General features: G+C 42.7%; 1 protein-coding gene across 2 annotated transcripts in view; it reads left to right on the top strand.

Annotated features, from left to right (window-relative positions):
* GAK (cyclin G associated kinase) overlaps nt 1-17,023 on the top strand; it is a 621,278-nt gene that overhangs the window by 98,165 nt on the left and 506,090 nt on the right. For both annotated transcript variants that reach the window (XM_063455510.1, XM_063455509.1), the window contains exons 8-9: nt 265-400; nt 8,498-8,610. In XM_063455510.1, coding sequence (XP_063311580.1) covers nt 265-400; nt 8,498-8,610 — 249 coding nt within the window. The remainder of the gene's footprint in view (nt 1-264; nt 401-8,497; nt 8,611-17,023) is intronic.

The following is a 17,023-nucleotide window of genomic DNA, read 5'->3' as shown; positions in this document are numbered from 1 at the left end:
GCCAGCCCCCTCTCCCTCAGTCTGTATTATGGCAATGCAAATTGCCATAATACAGACTATTGACTCGAGTATAAGCAGAGTTCCGGTTTTTCAGCACAAAAAATGTGCTGAAAAACTCGGCTTATACTCGAGTATATACGGTACATTGTTTATGGCTTATTTGACTGCTGTATGTTAATTTGAAAGCATTCATTTCTTGCCTGCATTAGATCATTTTCTTTCTGTAATCATCATCTTTCTTTCTGTTGTGCTTTTTTACTCTAGGCTCTTGGCTGTATTTTATATTTGTTGTGCTTCAAGCAACATCCATTTGAAGACGGAGCAAAACTTCGCATTGTCAATGGCAAATATTCAATTCCACTCAATGATTCACAATACACTGTTTTTCACAGCCTAATTAGTAAGTTAAAGAACAATATATTGTTGTATCCAAGAAAAGTTAGATTTTGTTCTGTTAAGGGACATAATATTTGGATCTCCTGTTCTGTAAATTGAACTTTAATTTCATACAGGAGGTGCCTGCAGGGTCTAGCAAGCTATTAACAGAGCAGGAGATAATAAAATCAAAATAAAACAGAATTTGCAATAAAGGAGGGATAAATATTAGATGATGTTTTACAGGAAGTGTTCAGGAAGGCCGTGCAAGTCACATGCAGGGAGGTGTAACTAGGGTGCCTAAACAAAATGATTTAACTCCTAAATGCAGAGGCATGATCTATACACCAAAACTGCTTTATTAAGCTAAAGTTATTTTGGTGGCTATAGTGTCCCTTTAATGAAGCAGCTTTGGGTATATTTATGTTGCCTTAGGCACTCCTCCCCTTTTCAGGGTTAGTTTGCTTAGCTGCAGCTCTAGTTATATGTATTTTTGGTATAATTTGCTTCAAAAAAAGAAAAAACATCCAGAGTCATTCTTGTGCCAACATACTCATGTTTTTGGTGCGCAGTTATGACACAGGATGGCATAAATTACTATAGATACTCTTCTGGAAATAGAGCACATTTCTCTGTTGCGACTCCTTCTTGTTCTCAATAGCGCATTTGTTATGTACGGTATTTGCTTTAGCTGTTCTTTGCACTGCTATGCCTTGACTTCTCTGATTTCTGGTATCCTTGACCTAGCTCTGTTTACTTGTTCTGTCTGCTTTTTGGTACCTTTTGACTAAGGCTTGTTTCTTTTACCCTCTCTAAGATAATGTTAAGCCCTAAAGATATAGATCAGCAACCTACCAAAATCACAGTGGAATAGGATGGAAATGCATATTACCTTAGAGTAGCCATTCTTAATACTTAAGGAAATTGGAAGTATCAGAGATAAAGAACTAAAGGGTACACTAAGCTGAGCAGGGATAAACCAGGAACCAAATACAAGCCAGATCAGGTAAACCAGAAGTTGAGAAACAATAATGTAGCCAAATCAAAACCAAGAATACTTAGAAGGAATGGATTATAATTTGCGATTTTTATTGGTGGGTCCTTCGTTTTTTGTTTTTTGTTTTAAAGTCTGTTAGGACAGTGCCTCTCTGATTGTGCATGGTAAAGAGTTCAAGAACTCTGTGTGGCTGAATGCCTTGGAACCTGAGTCTGTCTTTATTCTTGGCACTGACAGGAGGGTTTTCCTAGCTGACCGAAGTGAATGGGATGGAATGTAGGGTGTCAGGAGTGCTTTCAGGTACTGTGAGCCTTGATTGTTTAAGGCTTTGAAGGTTAGCAGGCCAATTTTAAATATGTTCGCTATTTAATTGGAAGCCAATGCAGGAAGTTGAGAACAGGTGTTATGTGGCAGGAGCGAGTTTGATTGGTCAGTAGTCTTGCTGCTGCAATTTGTACAGTCTGAAGGCGATGGAGTTCTTTTTCTGGGAGGCCCAAGAACATTGCAGTAATCTAGCCGAGAGGATACAAATGCATGGATTAATATTGGCATATCATCCGGTGAAATAAAGTGTTGATTCCCCCAGTGGTAGCAAGTGTGACCCGAAAAAGGTCAAGATGAGTCTGCCGGAGTGTTCCACATGGGGGGAGCACTGTAACAGATCCAGGGGATCCCTGAGCTATTGTTTTATATTAAATGATCCGGTATACGAACATCACCGAACAAAGTGCTCCATTTGGTTCGTATACCGAGGGGGTATCAGATCCAGGCTATCCAGGGTTATAGGACTTGAGGGGGTACCTATTTGTCAAATTTGTATTTTGGGGTGTTTTTGGTTATGCATGTCCTGGACCTGAGCGTTAATGTAATTATGTGTGTACTTATACTGTAGTCCCCTCTCAGTTCCAGTGGGGGAATGTCCCTGGAATATGTAATAAGAAACCCCTTGCATGGGGACTTGCATAGGCCAGTTGTGGCTCCCATTAAGCCTTGTCTTGTGATTGAAGGGAACAGCTATACCTGCTTCATTAACGCTTGGATTACTGCTTGGGAATTTTACAGCATTACTTGTACTAGGTGAAAAGGAAATCTCTGTGGCGGAAACCCCTTTTCTCTCTGGGTGGCCACCACATTTGATGGCAGGGGTGGGATGGTCCTATTTTTTTTTTCCCCAGAGGAAATGCTGAGCGAATGGAGAAATCAATATGAAAAGCTGAAAAGACTAATGTTGAAGGATTTATTAGTGAGCCGTGGTCGCACAGCCAGCAACCGACCCCAACGGGAATACATTTCCGAACTACTGGAATTAGACCGAATGACTGCAATGGCTGAACCAATTGTCCCGTACGTGGGAGAAGATGAAACACTGTGGTCCGTTTCGTTGAGATTGGCGTTGTACGGGTCAAATCCTCCGTGGACCTTGTCACACAAGTATTCAACTCTGTTGAAGCAGAAGCCAGAGAGAAATGGCAATACCAGCTATGGATGGCAGAAACACAGCGAGCAGAGAACCAAGCGGTGATAAAATAGAAAGGTGGCCACCTTTCAGTGCTTGGTGGAGAGGCTCCTCGATGACTTCCAGGATTTCGCCTGTGTGTTCCTGGATGACATTGCGATGTACAGTGAGTCCTGGGAGGAACACTTAGTTCATGGAGGGACAGTGCTGGATCAGATTCAGGCTGCTGGCCTGACCCTGAAGCCAGACAAATGCCACCTTGGTATAGCAGAGGTCCAGGATTTGGGACACCTGGTGGCATGTGAGAAACCGCAACCAGAACCCACTAAGATTGAAGCGGTCGCTAACTGGCCCACACCCCGCACCAAGACCCAAGTATTGGCCTTCCTGGGGACTGCCGGGTATTATATACGGTTCGTACCCGACTACAGCACTATAGCCAAACCCCTGACGGACTTGACAAAGAAAAGTTTGCCTACGCAGGTCCTGTTGTCTCCCTTATGTAAAGCTGCGTTTTAGTACTTAAAGAAAACATGAATTCATGCCCCTGTCATGGCTGCCCCACTCCCTAACAAACATTTTATTGTGTACACAGACGCTTTCATGTTTGGACTGGGGCAGTTTTAAGCCAAATCGGAGAAGATGGAGGAGAGCACCCTGTCGCGGTGTGTGCCTTGAATAAAACTGACCACTTACCTATAAGGACAGGAGTTTACACCAATTACTGTTTTACATTAAATGGTCTGGTATACGAACATCACTGAACAAACTGCTCCTTTTGGTTCGTATACCGAACAAAGTAATGAACAAACCACCCAGAATAGTTGTGTGCCGCTCATTGACCTGCTTAACCTCTTTCTCACCTTTGCAAACCGCAATTAACAACGTTCTAAGCGGTCAGCTGGGTGGCCACCGTTTTTATGGACGAACACGAGGCAGTGGCCCTCTTGTTTTCGTGAATGCTTACAGTGATGTTTGGTTGTCGAGTTTATGGAACTATTATAGGCCACTCAACGGCGCGAACACCGCTGGGGCTTCCATCTCCGTGGAGGTTCGGTTCCAATCGATTGAGAAGATCGACGTTCAGTGGGAACAAACTCCCGAACGAGGGGCACTCTACTAACTAACTTACACATGAACAGTTACCTTTGTTATTTTGTTTTGTTTTGTACTCCTGAAAGAGAACGACCTGTTCGCCTGAATTCATGGAACTCTTTTGGGCAGGTGCCTCGTGTGCAGTCGGTTCCAACTATCCCCAGGTGGCGTTTCGGCTGCGTTCGTGGGATCAGAGTGCTTTCTTGATATGTTGGGCGCTGAGATCCAAGCTAGCCAGGGATATACTTGAGGGGGTACCTACTTGATAAATGTGTATTTTGTTGTGTTTTTGGTTATGTATTCCCTGGGCCTGAAAGTTAATGTAATTACCGTATATACTCGAGTATAAGCCGACCCGAATATAAGCCGAGGCCCCTAATTTTACCCCAAAAAACTGGGAAAACTTATTGACTTGAGTATAAGACTAGGGTGGGAAATTCAGCAGCTACTGGTAAATTTCTAAATAAAATTAGATCCTAAAAAAATTATATTGAATATTTATTTACAGTGTGTGTATATAATGAATGCAGTGTGCGTATGAGTGCAGTGTGCGTATGAGTGCAGTGTGCGTATGAGTGCAGTGTGCGTATGAGTGCAGTGTGCGTATGAGTGCAGTGTGCGTATGAGTGCAGTGCGTGTGTGTGAGTGCAGTGCGTGTGTGTATATATTAATAGAATATTTATTTCCAGTGTGTGTATATAATGAATGCAGTGTGTGCGTATGAGTGCAGTGTGCGTATGAGTGCAGTGTGCGTATGAGTGCAGTGTGCGTATGAGTGCAGTGCGCGTATGAGTGCAGTGCGCGTATGAGTGCAGTGCGCGTATGAGTGCAGTGCGCGTATGAGTGCAGTGCGCGTATGAGTGCAGTGCGCGTATGAGTGCAGTGCGTGTGTATGAGTGCAGTGTGTGTGTGTATATATTAATAGAATATTTATTTCCAGTGTGTGTATATAATGAATGCAGTGTGTGCGTATGAGTGCAGTGTGCGTATGAGTGCAGTGTGCGTATGAGTGCAGTGTGCGTATGAGTGCAGTGTGCGTATGAGTGCAGTGTGCGTATGAGTGCAGTGTGCGTATGAGTGCAGTGCGCGTATGAGTGCAGTGCGCGTATGAGTGCAGTGCGCGTATGAGTGCAGTGTGCGTATGAGTGCAGTGTGCGTATGAGTGCAGTGTGCGTATGAGTGCAGTGTGCGTATGAGTGCAGTGCGCGTATGAGTGCAGTGCGCGTATGAGTGCAGTGCGTGTGTATGAGTGCAGTGTGTGTGTGTATATATTAATTGAATATTTATTTCCAGTGTGTGTATATAATGTATGCAGTGTGTGAGTGCAGTGTGTGTGTGTGTGATGCAGTGTGTGTTTGTGTATGTGTTGGTGGGGGTGGGCATTTCATATATTATTATTTTTTTTTATTTTTCTTATATTATTATTTTTTTATATTATTATTTATTATTTAATTATAATTTTTTTAAATTTTTTTATTATTATTTTTTTATTATTATTTATTATTTAATTATTATTTTTTTTAATTATATATATATTTTTTTTTTTTTCGTCCCCCCTCCCTGCTTGATACATGGCAGGGAGGGGGGCTCCTTCCCTGGTGGTCCAGTGTCATTGGTAGTTCAGTGGGGGGAGAGGGGGGCTGGCAGAGCTGTACTTACCTGTCCTGCAGCTCCTGTCAGCTCTCTCCTCCTCCGCGCGGTCTGTGCAGCTCCCTCGGTCAGCTCCCAGTGTAAGTCTCGCGAGAGCCGCGGCTCTCGCGAGACTTACACTGGGAGCTGACCGAGGTGCTGAACGGACGGCGCGGAGGAGGAGAGAGCTGACAGGAGCTGCAGGAGAGGTAAGTACAGCTCTGCCAGCCCCCCTCTCCCCCCTGTCTGTATTATGGCAATGCAAATTGCCATAATTCAGACTATGACTCGAGTATAAGCCGAGTTGGGGTTTTTCAGCACAAAAAATGTGCTGAAAAACTCGGCTTATACTCGAGTATATACGGTATATGTGTACTTTTACTACAGTCCCCTCTCAGGTCTAGGGGAATGCCCCTGGAATATGTAATGAGAAACCCCTTGCATAGAGACTTGCATATAAGGCCAGTTGTGGCTCACATTAAAAGAGTTCAACTTCACACTCAACACAGAGCTATAGTCTTGTGATTGTAGGGAACAGCTATACCTGCTTTATTACCGCTTGGATCAATGCTTGGGGATATTACAACATTACTTGTACTAGGGGAAAAGGACATCTCTGGCAGCAGAAACCCCTCTTCTCTCAGGGTGGCCGCCACATCAAGTAAATTGGGAGACAAGATGGAACCTTGTGGAACTCTGCAGGTCAGTTCTGTTTGTGCCGATGAGCTTGATCCTGATGTTGCTCTCTGTAATTTACCAGTGAGGAAAGATTTAAACTAGTTAAGGACTGTGCCTTCTAGACAACAGATGTGCTGCAAGCACTCTATTAAAATCCTGTGGTCAATGGTGTCAAATGCAGCTGAGCGATCCAAGAGGATTAGTAGCACCTTTATCTCTCGCCATAAGGAGATCATTTAGTACTCGGACTAGCGCTGTTTCAGTGCTCTGCGGCATCTGAAACCTGACTGGAAAGGATCAAATATGGTCAAGCTTGATAGGTGGGCCTCCAGTTGAGTTGCCACTACTTTTTCAATTATTTTCCCCAGAAATGGAAGATTAGATACTGGTCTGTAATAAGCCGTGCAGTCTGGGTCTAATAAAGGTTTCTTTAGGAGTGGTTTTACCACAGCTTCTTGGGAAGTCTCCAGTTTTTAGTGAACATTGCACTATTTTTGTGAGGGCTGTGGTGAGTGCTTCAATGCGTGCAGATAAAAGCTGAGTTGGAGCAAGGTCTAAGTCACACGGTGTAACTTTTGCATGGTTCTTTAAACTCCCTTCATCTCCACATTTGTAAAAGTGGACCATAAACTGGGGCAATCTGGCATTCCATTGTAATGGTTCTGGTGTGTAACTGTTTGGCCTGCTGCGATAGAGGCTAATTGAGGAAAGCTTGTCTCTGAAGAAGATCGCAAATGCTTCACACTTATCCTGGGAAAAGTTAATGGGGATATACATGCATGCTTCTTTGCAGAGCCTTTTGTAGCGGTACTTACCTTATCCGGGGGCCGGCCGTGGTCCTCTCTTCAAGCCGCGCGCGGTCCTGCGGCTGCACGAGCCGCGCGCGGCTCATCCGACTCTCCTAACAGGAGGACGGGCAGTGACCGCGAGATGCGGTCACGTGTCCCGCCTGCAGCTAAGAGCGCGCCGCGAGTCTCGGGCGCGCTCTTAAAGAGACAGTGGGAGCCTAAATTGCAAAAAGGCTCCCATTGGCTCCTGTCATGCCAATCACCCCATACACTTACCTGTTGGGGGAGTGGAAGTGACAGGAGCCAATCACATTAGTTTGAAGGCTACTTATACTTACCCTTTTCCCTTGTTCCTTGCCCTATCGTGGTTTCTGCTACAGTTCCCTTTAGTGCTTGTTGTGTTCAGTTGTGTTTCTCCGTATTTGACCTTGGCTTTGTATTTTGACTTCGTTTTCGCTTTATCCTTGTCTGTACTGTTTGCAGGCTTGCTGATTCCTGTGTACCAGACCCCGGCTAGTTTTCGTTTACGCTGTCTCTTTATGCCCTTGACCTCGGATCGTTCCTGACTCTGTCTTCTCCTATTACGTCGAGTCCGGCCACTCTAAGGTCCGGTAGACGTATCTCTCCTCTGTACTGTCTTCTGTTTGGCTGGATCCTGCGTGTAGGGGTATATACTCGTTACACCTTTCTACTGTGTAAAACAGTTGCCTGGGTCTAGTGTGGGAGAGTGCAATTTTGTGTGATGAAAATGAAGATTTTTTTTCCGAATTATCTTGAATTGATATTTATTTAGATATTTGGTAAGAGCGGCTTTATCCTCTGGAGCATGTGTCCTGTGCCACTATCGAGTTTACGGCCTGTTCTCTTCATTTCTCTGATAGTTCTCTTAAACCACGGTGCATTGTTGTGGGTTTTGACAGTGCGTATGTATGTTAGTGCAGTGCTTTCTAGAGTGTCTCTCTATAGTTTTGTTGTAGAGCCGGAATAAGGATCTGGGGTCTTCACAGGTGCCGATTAGTTCCCATTACATCCATATGTGATGTTACATTCAATGGCGTCACCCCTCTTACTGAGTGCTCTTTGACAAGGTTCTGAGGCTGGAGTCTGGCTTGATTGTAATACAATGGAGAAGTGAATGGAGTGGTGGTCTGACCAAACTGGATTTACAGTTCCTGTTGACACTTCTAGTCCAGACTGGAACACTAGATCAAGTGTATGGCCCTTTCAGTAGGTGCAAAGCCGAGTGCACTCATCAAGCTGAGGATATCCTGCCCAAGCAGGGATAGGGGGTCATCAATCCAAGTATTGCATGCCCTTAGGGTTCTGAATCTGATCCCTGTAGTCCTGTCGTTTTAGCGAAGAACACACACATTTTCCCATTTTAGCTACTGAAATAAAATGCATTATGGACACATTCTTGAGGTGGCGTAAATATCTATGTTGCTAATTTCTCTATGCCTGTTTTTAATTTTGTTTCAGACTCTATGTTGAAAGTGAACCCAGAAGAGAGGTTGTCAATCACTGAAGTAGTCAGCCAGCTTCAGGAAATTGCGGCAGCCAGGAATGTGAATCCTAAATCTCCTATTACAGAGGTAATTAAAGGTAGTTTTGACTCAAGGAATAATAGTATTTTTTATTTTAATTTATTTCTATTTTGAAAACTAAAAAAGTGAACACCACACTAGATCCCACATGCAACAGAGGTTTTTAGTACAACTACAGTGGCCAGTGTAGGTTAATTTGCCAGTGTCAAGGCAAAACATTTAGTCCTACACTAACAATTCCTATTGCTGCTTTAAAAGGCAAAAAAATAAGACAGAATTATTATTTTTTTTTTATAATTTGAACAGAGACAAACTGTAGGGCACACATGGGATGGATGGAAGCACTGCAACACGGCTGTGTAATACATGTTACAGTATAATAAATGCTCAGAATCCCACTACACTTGGGCAGCAACCATAAACTCACCTAACTGCAAACACAAGTGCTTTATGGGTTTGGAGTGATCCTTTAAATTCTTCAGTAATAACCCCACAAAAAATAATTTGTAAAACTGGGATAATTTAACAAATCTAGATAATTTATTTTTGCTTTGATTATTTAATGGAACACTATAGAGTTAGTAATGCAACTATGCGTTCTTAATGGTACAGAGTTCTACTCACTATTTAAATGAACAAGAAATAGTTGGCCAGATAGTGGTATGTCCAAGAGGACAGACGAGGGGGTAACCCTAATAAAGTGAGTGGAAAAAGGAGAGAAGTCTGTCACTCGAAAGGGTAAATATAACTATAAGTAGCGGAGTAGGAAAAGCAGTTAAAAGTAGTACTTTATTAATGAGGAAATATATAAAGAATGAGCACAAACATATAAATAATCAAATCTCCCTAACCATGGCTAACAGTCTAGTGCAGTATAAGAGACCGTAGTAAAAGGGAGGGAGAAAAAAATATATGGGGGAGGGGAAAGGGAGTAAGTTAAAATAAGACTAGGCTGTACAAAGTTCTAAATGCCTAGAAGGGTAGGTAGGGAAACTGCACCCTTTATACAGAGACAGTAGTAGCCTGAAGGTATCAGCGCTAAACATGTATCCAAAGAGAAATATGTATCAATCTGGAGCTCCAAGACTGGTATGCACCACAGCTGACGCCTGGACCAGCTCAACTGCCGCAACGCCAAAGATGGAACACTCTGTCGAAGAAGAGAAGTACAGATCCTGTAGCCGTCTCACCCAGACAAGGGACCTCAAAAGCTCACTAAACATGTGCAGCAAGGAGTTGGGCAGGAAACTCATACCCAGTCAGGTTTCTGATCCATTCGCTGGTTATCCTGAGACTTTATCGGAATTCACTTGAGCCAGCGACTTACATTTATCTGCGCATACAGATACCAGGACTTACCAAGGCCAACCATGGACGGACATACACAACTTAAAAACCAAAAACAAAACTACAACTTTTGATAACGAGACTGGTTATATCACTCAACTACGCGAACGGTCACGAGAGCGGAAGCCAAACAATGTGCAGGCCGTATAATAAGTAAGGAAGAGGGTTGCACTCAATCACAAAAATACACACATGGTGCTAAACTGAGCACGAGTCAAAATACCCCATATAATCTACATATAAGAAAAAGTCTCAGGCACTCACTGTGATATGTTAAAAGCAATTTTAATGGATCCGCAACGTTTCGACCTGTTCAGCGGCCATCTTGGATTCAGCATGCGGTCTACATTCAGGCAGAACACACCCAGTCGCTGGTGTGAGGGTTACTCCAGCGGGGACCGGGATGACCCCCACCGGTTCAGAGGGGGGGGATGCAGGGCACTGGGATGGTTGCTGCTTTGCGCGGTCCCCACGGCAGGCCTCAGTGTGGGGTGCGTTGTGTCTCGGCAGAAAAGCCTGGGACCGGTCTCCTCGGGTTCCCACACTGTGAGTACTGTGAGCCATCATTGAGTTGGGCTGCTGGAACCCCGGTTACGGTTTGTGTTAGTCGCTTTTAGGCTCGGTCAGGCCAGAGCTCTCAGCATGTACGTCTGGCTAGCTCGGCTGTCAGGCCCCGCCCACCATTGAGGGCATTTTGTGATGTGGAAATCCATGAGTGACGGGATCACGCACGTAACGTGCACATGTGCGGCTCGTTTTACCGCTGGATTATTGAGCTGTTACCTTGGAGGATGTATAAGGTAATTACATTTATTACTAATTTATTTATTCTCATTCTCTTCTCATTACTTATCCTTTTTTCATTTATTATTTGATATAGATGAGTCTATTGAGCCCATAGCAGGTGTCCTCCTATCACAAGAGAGAGGTGTTAAAAAACTTTAATGACCCTTTCTGTCTGCTTCAATATGTGGATTCTGTTTATTCCTTACTTCTGTTTACTTTATATGCCATATACTGTGTCTAATTTCCATGTTTTCTAAGGAACTTGGGGGTTGAATCAGTGAGTCCATTAACCAAATGAATATATCTGTTTTTAATTTTTTTTAATTTCACATTAATTGATTGTGTTATTGAAATGTTTTCTTGTTACTGTGGTGTTAGCTTGATAAAGACCTGGGTACAGGTCGAAACATTGCAAATCCATTGTTATGGTTGCCCCAGGCTAGCTGAGGGTTGGACCGCCTGGATGTCCTTGTCCCCGAGCTGAGAGAGCAGCAAAGAGTCCCACTTCAGCAACTGTCAATATCACTGGAAGTGTAGAACATTCTTGGATCTCTGAGCAGAGCCGGTGATTAGCATTTCACTGCAACATGAGTGGAGGCTGCGAGTTGAGGGGTTTTAATGGGTACATGCATCAGCTTTATACAAGTTTTTTCAGGCCAGGAAACACTCACTGGACACTGAAACACATGTAACATGAACCAATTACAACAAAGTGCATTTTTCTAAATCCTCCCCTCTATCCTGGAGATAATTGGCTTAAGTGGCCGTAGTAACTTAAATTATCTCCAGGGACAGAAAATATTTAAGACTGTAACAAAACCATATAAAAAAACATAACTCCTATTGTACATAATTCAACCCCTATGTTCAACCTATCCCCAGATAGCTTGGATCTCACAAATACAGTTGGATCGCCATGGGGTTAGTGTTCAAAACGACCGTTCGGCATAACTCAGTCCAGGATTAGTTCCATAATTGTTAGTCATCAGGGTCGGTCTAGTTGGTGAGTATGAAGGTACCGAACGACGCTGCGTTCGTATGTTTATAATCAAACGTATGAAAGTCTTGAGATCCCAGCGGTATTCGTGTAAAACAGTGACCAAAAACAGTTCCACGTGTTCGTTCATACGAACAACGACCACCCAGCCGTTTGTCAATTAAGCTGCGGTTAACTGCAAACCGCAGCTTCTGGGAGGCTAATAAGCTGCACATGCCACATGCAGGGTGGTCAGTCGTTCAGCATTTTGTTCAGTTGTTTAGGGGTGAAAGAGGTTAACAAGGCTTAATTGGCCACACATGACTGTTATTGGGAGTCTTATAGTTTGTACAGTAGTTCGGCATACGAAATATATGAGTTACTTTGTGGTTTAGTTAGATGACAGGAACAGACATATTTGTAACAACACGGCAGACAGAGAGAGGGTACTTGTAACATCCATTAAAACTGCTTTGAACATATCACAGTGAGTGCCTGAGACTGTTTCTTATTTATTTATGCTATAACTGGATATGATAATGTTTAGTTATGTATAACTCAAAATGCTATCTCAAGAGTTATACTTAATTGATGTCTGTCTCAGTCATCGGTTAAAGGGGTGTAACCACACGGAAGATATTCGCTAAACCAGTATGTGATTTTATTTGCCTCATCCCGCTACGGTCTCTAACTCTTTGGACCATAAACTGGTCCTAGTGCAGCAGATTTGTCCCTAATCCGCAAGTAATGCTACATGTCCTAGTGCAGCAGATTTGTCCCTAATCCGCAAGTAATGCTACACTCATTCCCCCCCAACCCTCAGCTGGGACCAAAAACCTACGCACTTATGCACCACATTATGCCGGCTATTAACCTGCCATGCTGACACCCCCTGTGGGGGAAACCAGCAACCCAAGACCAAATCTTCCCTGAAAGATGCGCACAATACGTGCCCATATTCTGTACGTTCCTTCCCCAGGGGACCACCTTGTTGACTCCCACAATCATTATGAAACCCAATCACCTTAGAATAACTTGAACTTTGGTTCACACAAGTACTTGTCTCAACACAAATACTACTCATAACATATATGGATTGATCCCACCTTGAGTTCTAAATGCACACACACCTCTACCAAATTCCCCTGCCTATTGCACTCGGACAGGTTGAAACATCACCCTTATTGCTGATCGCTTACCTACTTTCCCCAGATCATTCCACACAACTTAATTTCAAGCCACAAAGTTCTCCTTCCCATTACCCCACCCCTCCTTCCCAACCTCACCAACTATACCTTTGTGTGTGGTGGACGTGAGTGGAACCTGCGCTCATCCATTGGACTTGCTCCTGCACGCAACATAGCATTGGAAAAATATTGTAGAAGTTGAATTTTGTATCTCCCTTACTTCCTGGTTGCATATACATAGTTTAACTTGTTTACTTCGACTGTATTGCACATTGCACTGTATTGTTGTCTGTAACACCATACTTTCTTACTGCAACAACTAGTCCTTCCTCAGAGATTGCTAAGCACACAGAGCCCACTTGTAAACAACTATGCTCCCTTCTACACGGTGCCCAATTGTACGATGGATGGAGAACGGTACACCCAACAGGAAGGGACTATTCCATCTACTCTTCTCCCACAGGTACCTACTACCATATCAATATCTTTCTCCCACACAGATTTCTCCCCCTGATACGCTTGTGCTCAAACGGACCAATCACTTGGTCAGACCATGTCTCTTGCCATCCCTTCTATTAAACTATCGGATGGTACCCAATCACATCTTATGACTGATATTATCAGAGTTCTATACAAAGTTTTACAACCTCAGAGACACACCACCCCCTACCACAGAAATTCATAATTTCCTATTGAGTAGAATCAAATCTACCATACCACATAATGTGATAGACTCTCTAGAACTTCCTATTACAGTAAATTAATTTGTCCAAGCAACAAAACAACTTCCTGTGGGAAAGCGCCCGGGCCCAACCGGCTTCACAGCCAAATACTACAAAATCTTCACCAACATCCTATCACAACCATTCCTAAACTCATTCAACTCGATCCTGACTTCTACTCCCTTACCACCCTCTGCCCTAGAGGCCACATTAGCGTTCTCCCCAAACCTGGTAAAGATGCAACCAATTGTGGGAGCTACAGGCAGATTTTTTTTTTTTTACAGGCACACTGCACTCATACACACACACGCTGCACTCATACACACACACGCTGCACTCATACACACACGCTGCACTCATACGCACACACTGCATTTACACACTATATATACATTACACACTATATATACATTATACACACACTGTAAATAAATATTCAATTAATATATTTTTTTTAGGATCTAATTTTATTTAGAAATTTACCAGTAGCTGCTGCATTTCTCACCCTAGTCTTATACTCGAGTCAATAAGTTTTCCCAGTTTTTTGGGGAAAAATTAGGGGCCTCGGCTTATATTCGGGTCGGCTTATACTCGAGTATATACGGTATATATATATATATATATATATATATATATATATATATATATATATATGTATTTAAATTCTATGTGTATACTTATGTAGTTATTTATGTAATTACATATATTTATCTATATATAAATATTTGCAGTTATTTTTTATTTTATCGAGGTTAGGCTCTTTATATTCTCCAAAAAAATCACTTGTATCACGTAGACAAGTAGGAAGATCCATGACTGTAGTTTTAATGTAGTAATCGATGTATTTCGCAATGGGTTCAAGCAGACTGTCCCTGGCTGAGACAATCGGCCAATACATGCTGGTATTGAGATACAATAGCGACCCAGTGAATCGCGAGAAACCACTCCAAGAGATGACCGATAGATTTCTGCACAAAGGATATAATCTCGACGTATTACTGAAGGCAAAAGACAAAGCCATGAGACATATGACATGTGACCCCACAGGGGCTATCCAAAAGACTCCACAAGCAACTAAAATGTACCTACCTTTAACTTTTCACACAGGCACTTTACAAATCCAACGAGCCATGAACAAATATCGGGGCATCTTGCGTTCAGACAAAAATCTGCCATCCATTTTTCAGCAACAACCGACCATCAGCTTAAAACAGAATAGGAACCTAAGGGACCTATTAGTTAGAAGTGACCCTACTCTATGCTATCGGAAAACCACAGGACCTATTAAGATGTAGTGGCTGCGTGATGTAGTGGCTGCGTGACGTGCAGCCACATGAACACAAGTACCTCATTTGTCCATCCACACAGTGGCATTCAGATTCCCATCACTCAATACATCACATGCACTACGGACCATGTGATATATTTAATCACCTGTTCCTGCGGTCTTTCATACGAGGGGAAAACGGATCTAACGCTCCGAGATCGGATTAGAGGCCATAGATCAACCATCAACACGGCCTTCAGGGATCAAAAATCAGACAAACCAGTTGCAAAACATTTTCTTCAAGCAAATCATAGACTCCCTACATTGCAATTCATAGCCATCGATCATGTCCCTCCTAGTCCCCAGAGGAGGTGATAGATCTAAAGTATTACTCCAACGCGAAACATATTGGATACATCGGTTGCACACAGTTACCCCTAAAGGACTGAATGAATATATTACATTCTCTATGTTCTGTTGAATGTATATCTCGGATGGGATTTAGACTAAGTTTATTTAAACAGAAGGCTTTGATTTTCAGATAAAGCTCACGCTATTCAGTATATTGTATGGTATATAGTATTCATTAACTATATGTATTTTATTAATGAATTAATATATGTTTGTTTTCATACTTAATAATCATCTCTTTCTTGCTTGTTTTAATGAAATTTATGAGACTTATGCTGTTTCATTTTTATATCACCCTTTTTTTTCGGTTTGTTTCACTTGTCACTTTAGGTACACAGCACTTTTTGACACTTATACACCTCGGTTGTATGTCTCATAGCGATACACATTTATGATTCTGAGGTCTTCCGATTTATTATTGCTTAATGTCACTCAGAGATCTCTTTTCTAGCGATGACTATTTCAAATCACTACTCATAATGACACTTCGTTCTGGCTGGTTGCGAGTTTCACATTTAAAATAAGGGTATACAACCATCTCCTCCCTCAGTCTTTTTGTTCCTGCCCTATCCCTATAGGACTTTATTCTTTCCAGACTACAATATTTTTTTCATATCCCTATAGCAGTAGAAGATCAGAAGTTCATTCCGGGCTCTGCCTTTCGGTCTCAGCACAGCTCCAAGAACAGTCTCCAAGGTCTTAGCCGTCTTAATTGCAGAACTCAGGAAGAGGGGCATAGCCATCTACCATTACCTGGACGATATCCTTATATTATCAGAAGACAAAGATACCCTTCAGGCCCACGGTCAAATCTGTTTGCGTTTCCTACGTCTTCATGGATGGTAGATAAACGAGGAAAAGAGTCATTTGTAGCCAGCTCAGAAGATGAAATATTTGGGAGCTATGTTCAACACACTAGAAGGCACAGTGCAACTGTCTCAAGAAAGAGGTACAAAATTAATAAAATAAGTCAAAGAAATGTTGACATTCAATGTGACTTCAGCAGAGAGATGCATGAGTCTTCTAGGCTCAATGTCCTCAACAATAGGGCTAACAAGATGGGCCCAATGGAGGATGAGGAAATTCCAGAAAAATGTCATCTTCCAATTCAGAAACGGAAACCTACGACAACCTATCAAGATTCCTCCTCAGGTCCATCAATCCCTGATGTGGTGGTTACAAAATAAGTTCCTGTTCAGAGGATTCCCCTTGGGGAACATCACGTGGACTGTTGTAACCACGGATGCGAGTCTATGGGGATGGGGAGTTCACCTGCAAGACCACTTCATACAAGGGAAATGGCCCTTGTCAACAACAAACACTCCATCTAATCTATTAGAGCTGATGGCAGTTCACAGAGCTCTGAAATATTTTCTCCCTCTTATCTGTTTCAAGTGGGTCAAAATCAGAACAGACAACGCCACTGTAGTTGCCTACATAAACCGTCAAGGAGGAACCAGGAGTCAAAAGATTATGTCAATAATGAAACCCCTGATGGCCTTTACGCAAAAACATCTAGCAGGTATATCGGCTGTACACCTTCCGGGAATCCATAATTCCATAGCAGATTTCCTGAGCAGAGTGGAAATAGACCCAGAAGAATGGAGCCTGTCCGACAAAATATTCGAGAAGATAACACGAATATGGGGCATACCACAAATAGACCTACTGGCAACAAACAAGAACAGCAAAGTAAAAGACTTCTTCTCTAAGAACATAGATCCTCTGGCTATAGGAAGAGATGCTCTATCAAGGGATTGGCAAT

The sequence above is a fragment of the Pelobates fuscus genome, chromosome 5 (assembly GCF_036172605.1).
Source record: "Pelobates fuscus isolate aPelFus1 chromosome 5, aPelFus1.pri, whole genome shotgun sequence".
In the NCBI taxonomy this organism is placed as follows: Eukaryota; Metazoa; Chordata; class Amphibia; order Anura; family Pelobatidae; genus Pelobates; species Pelobates fuscus.
This window is presented reverse-complemented; position numbering and strand designations above follow the sequence as displayed.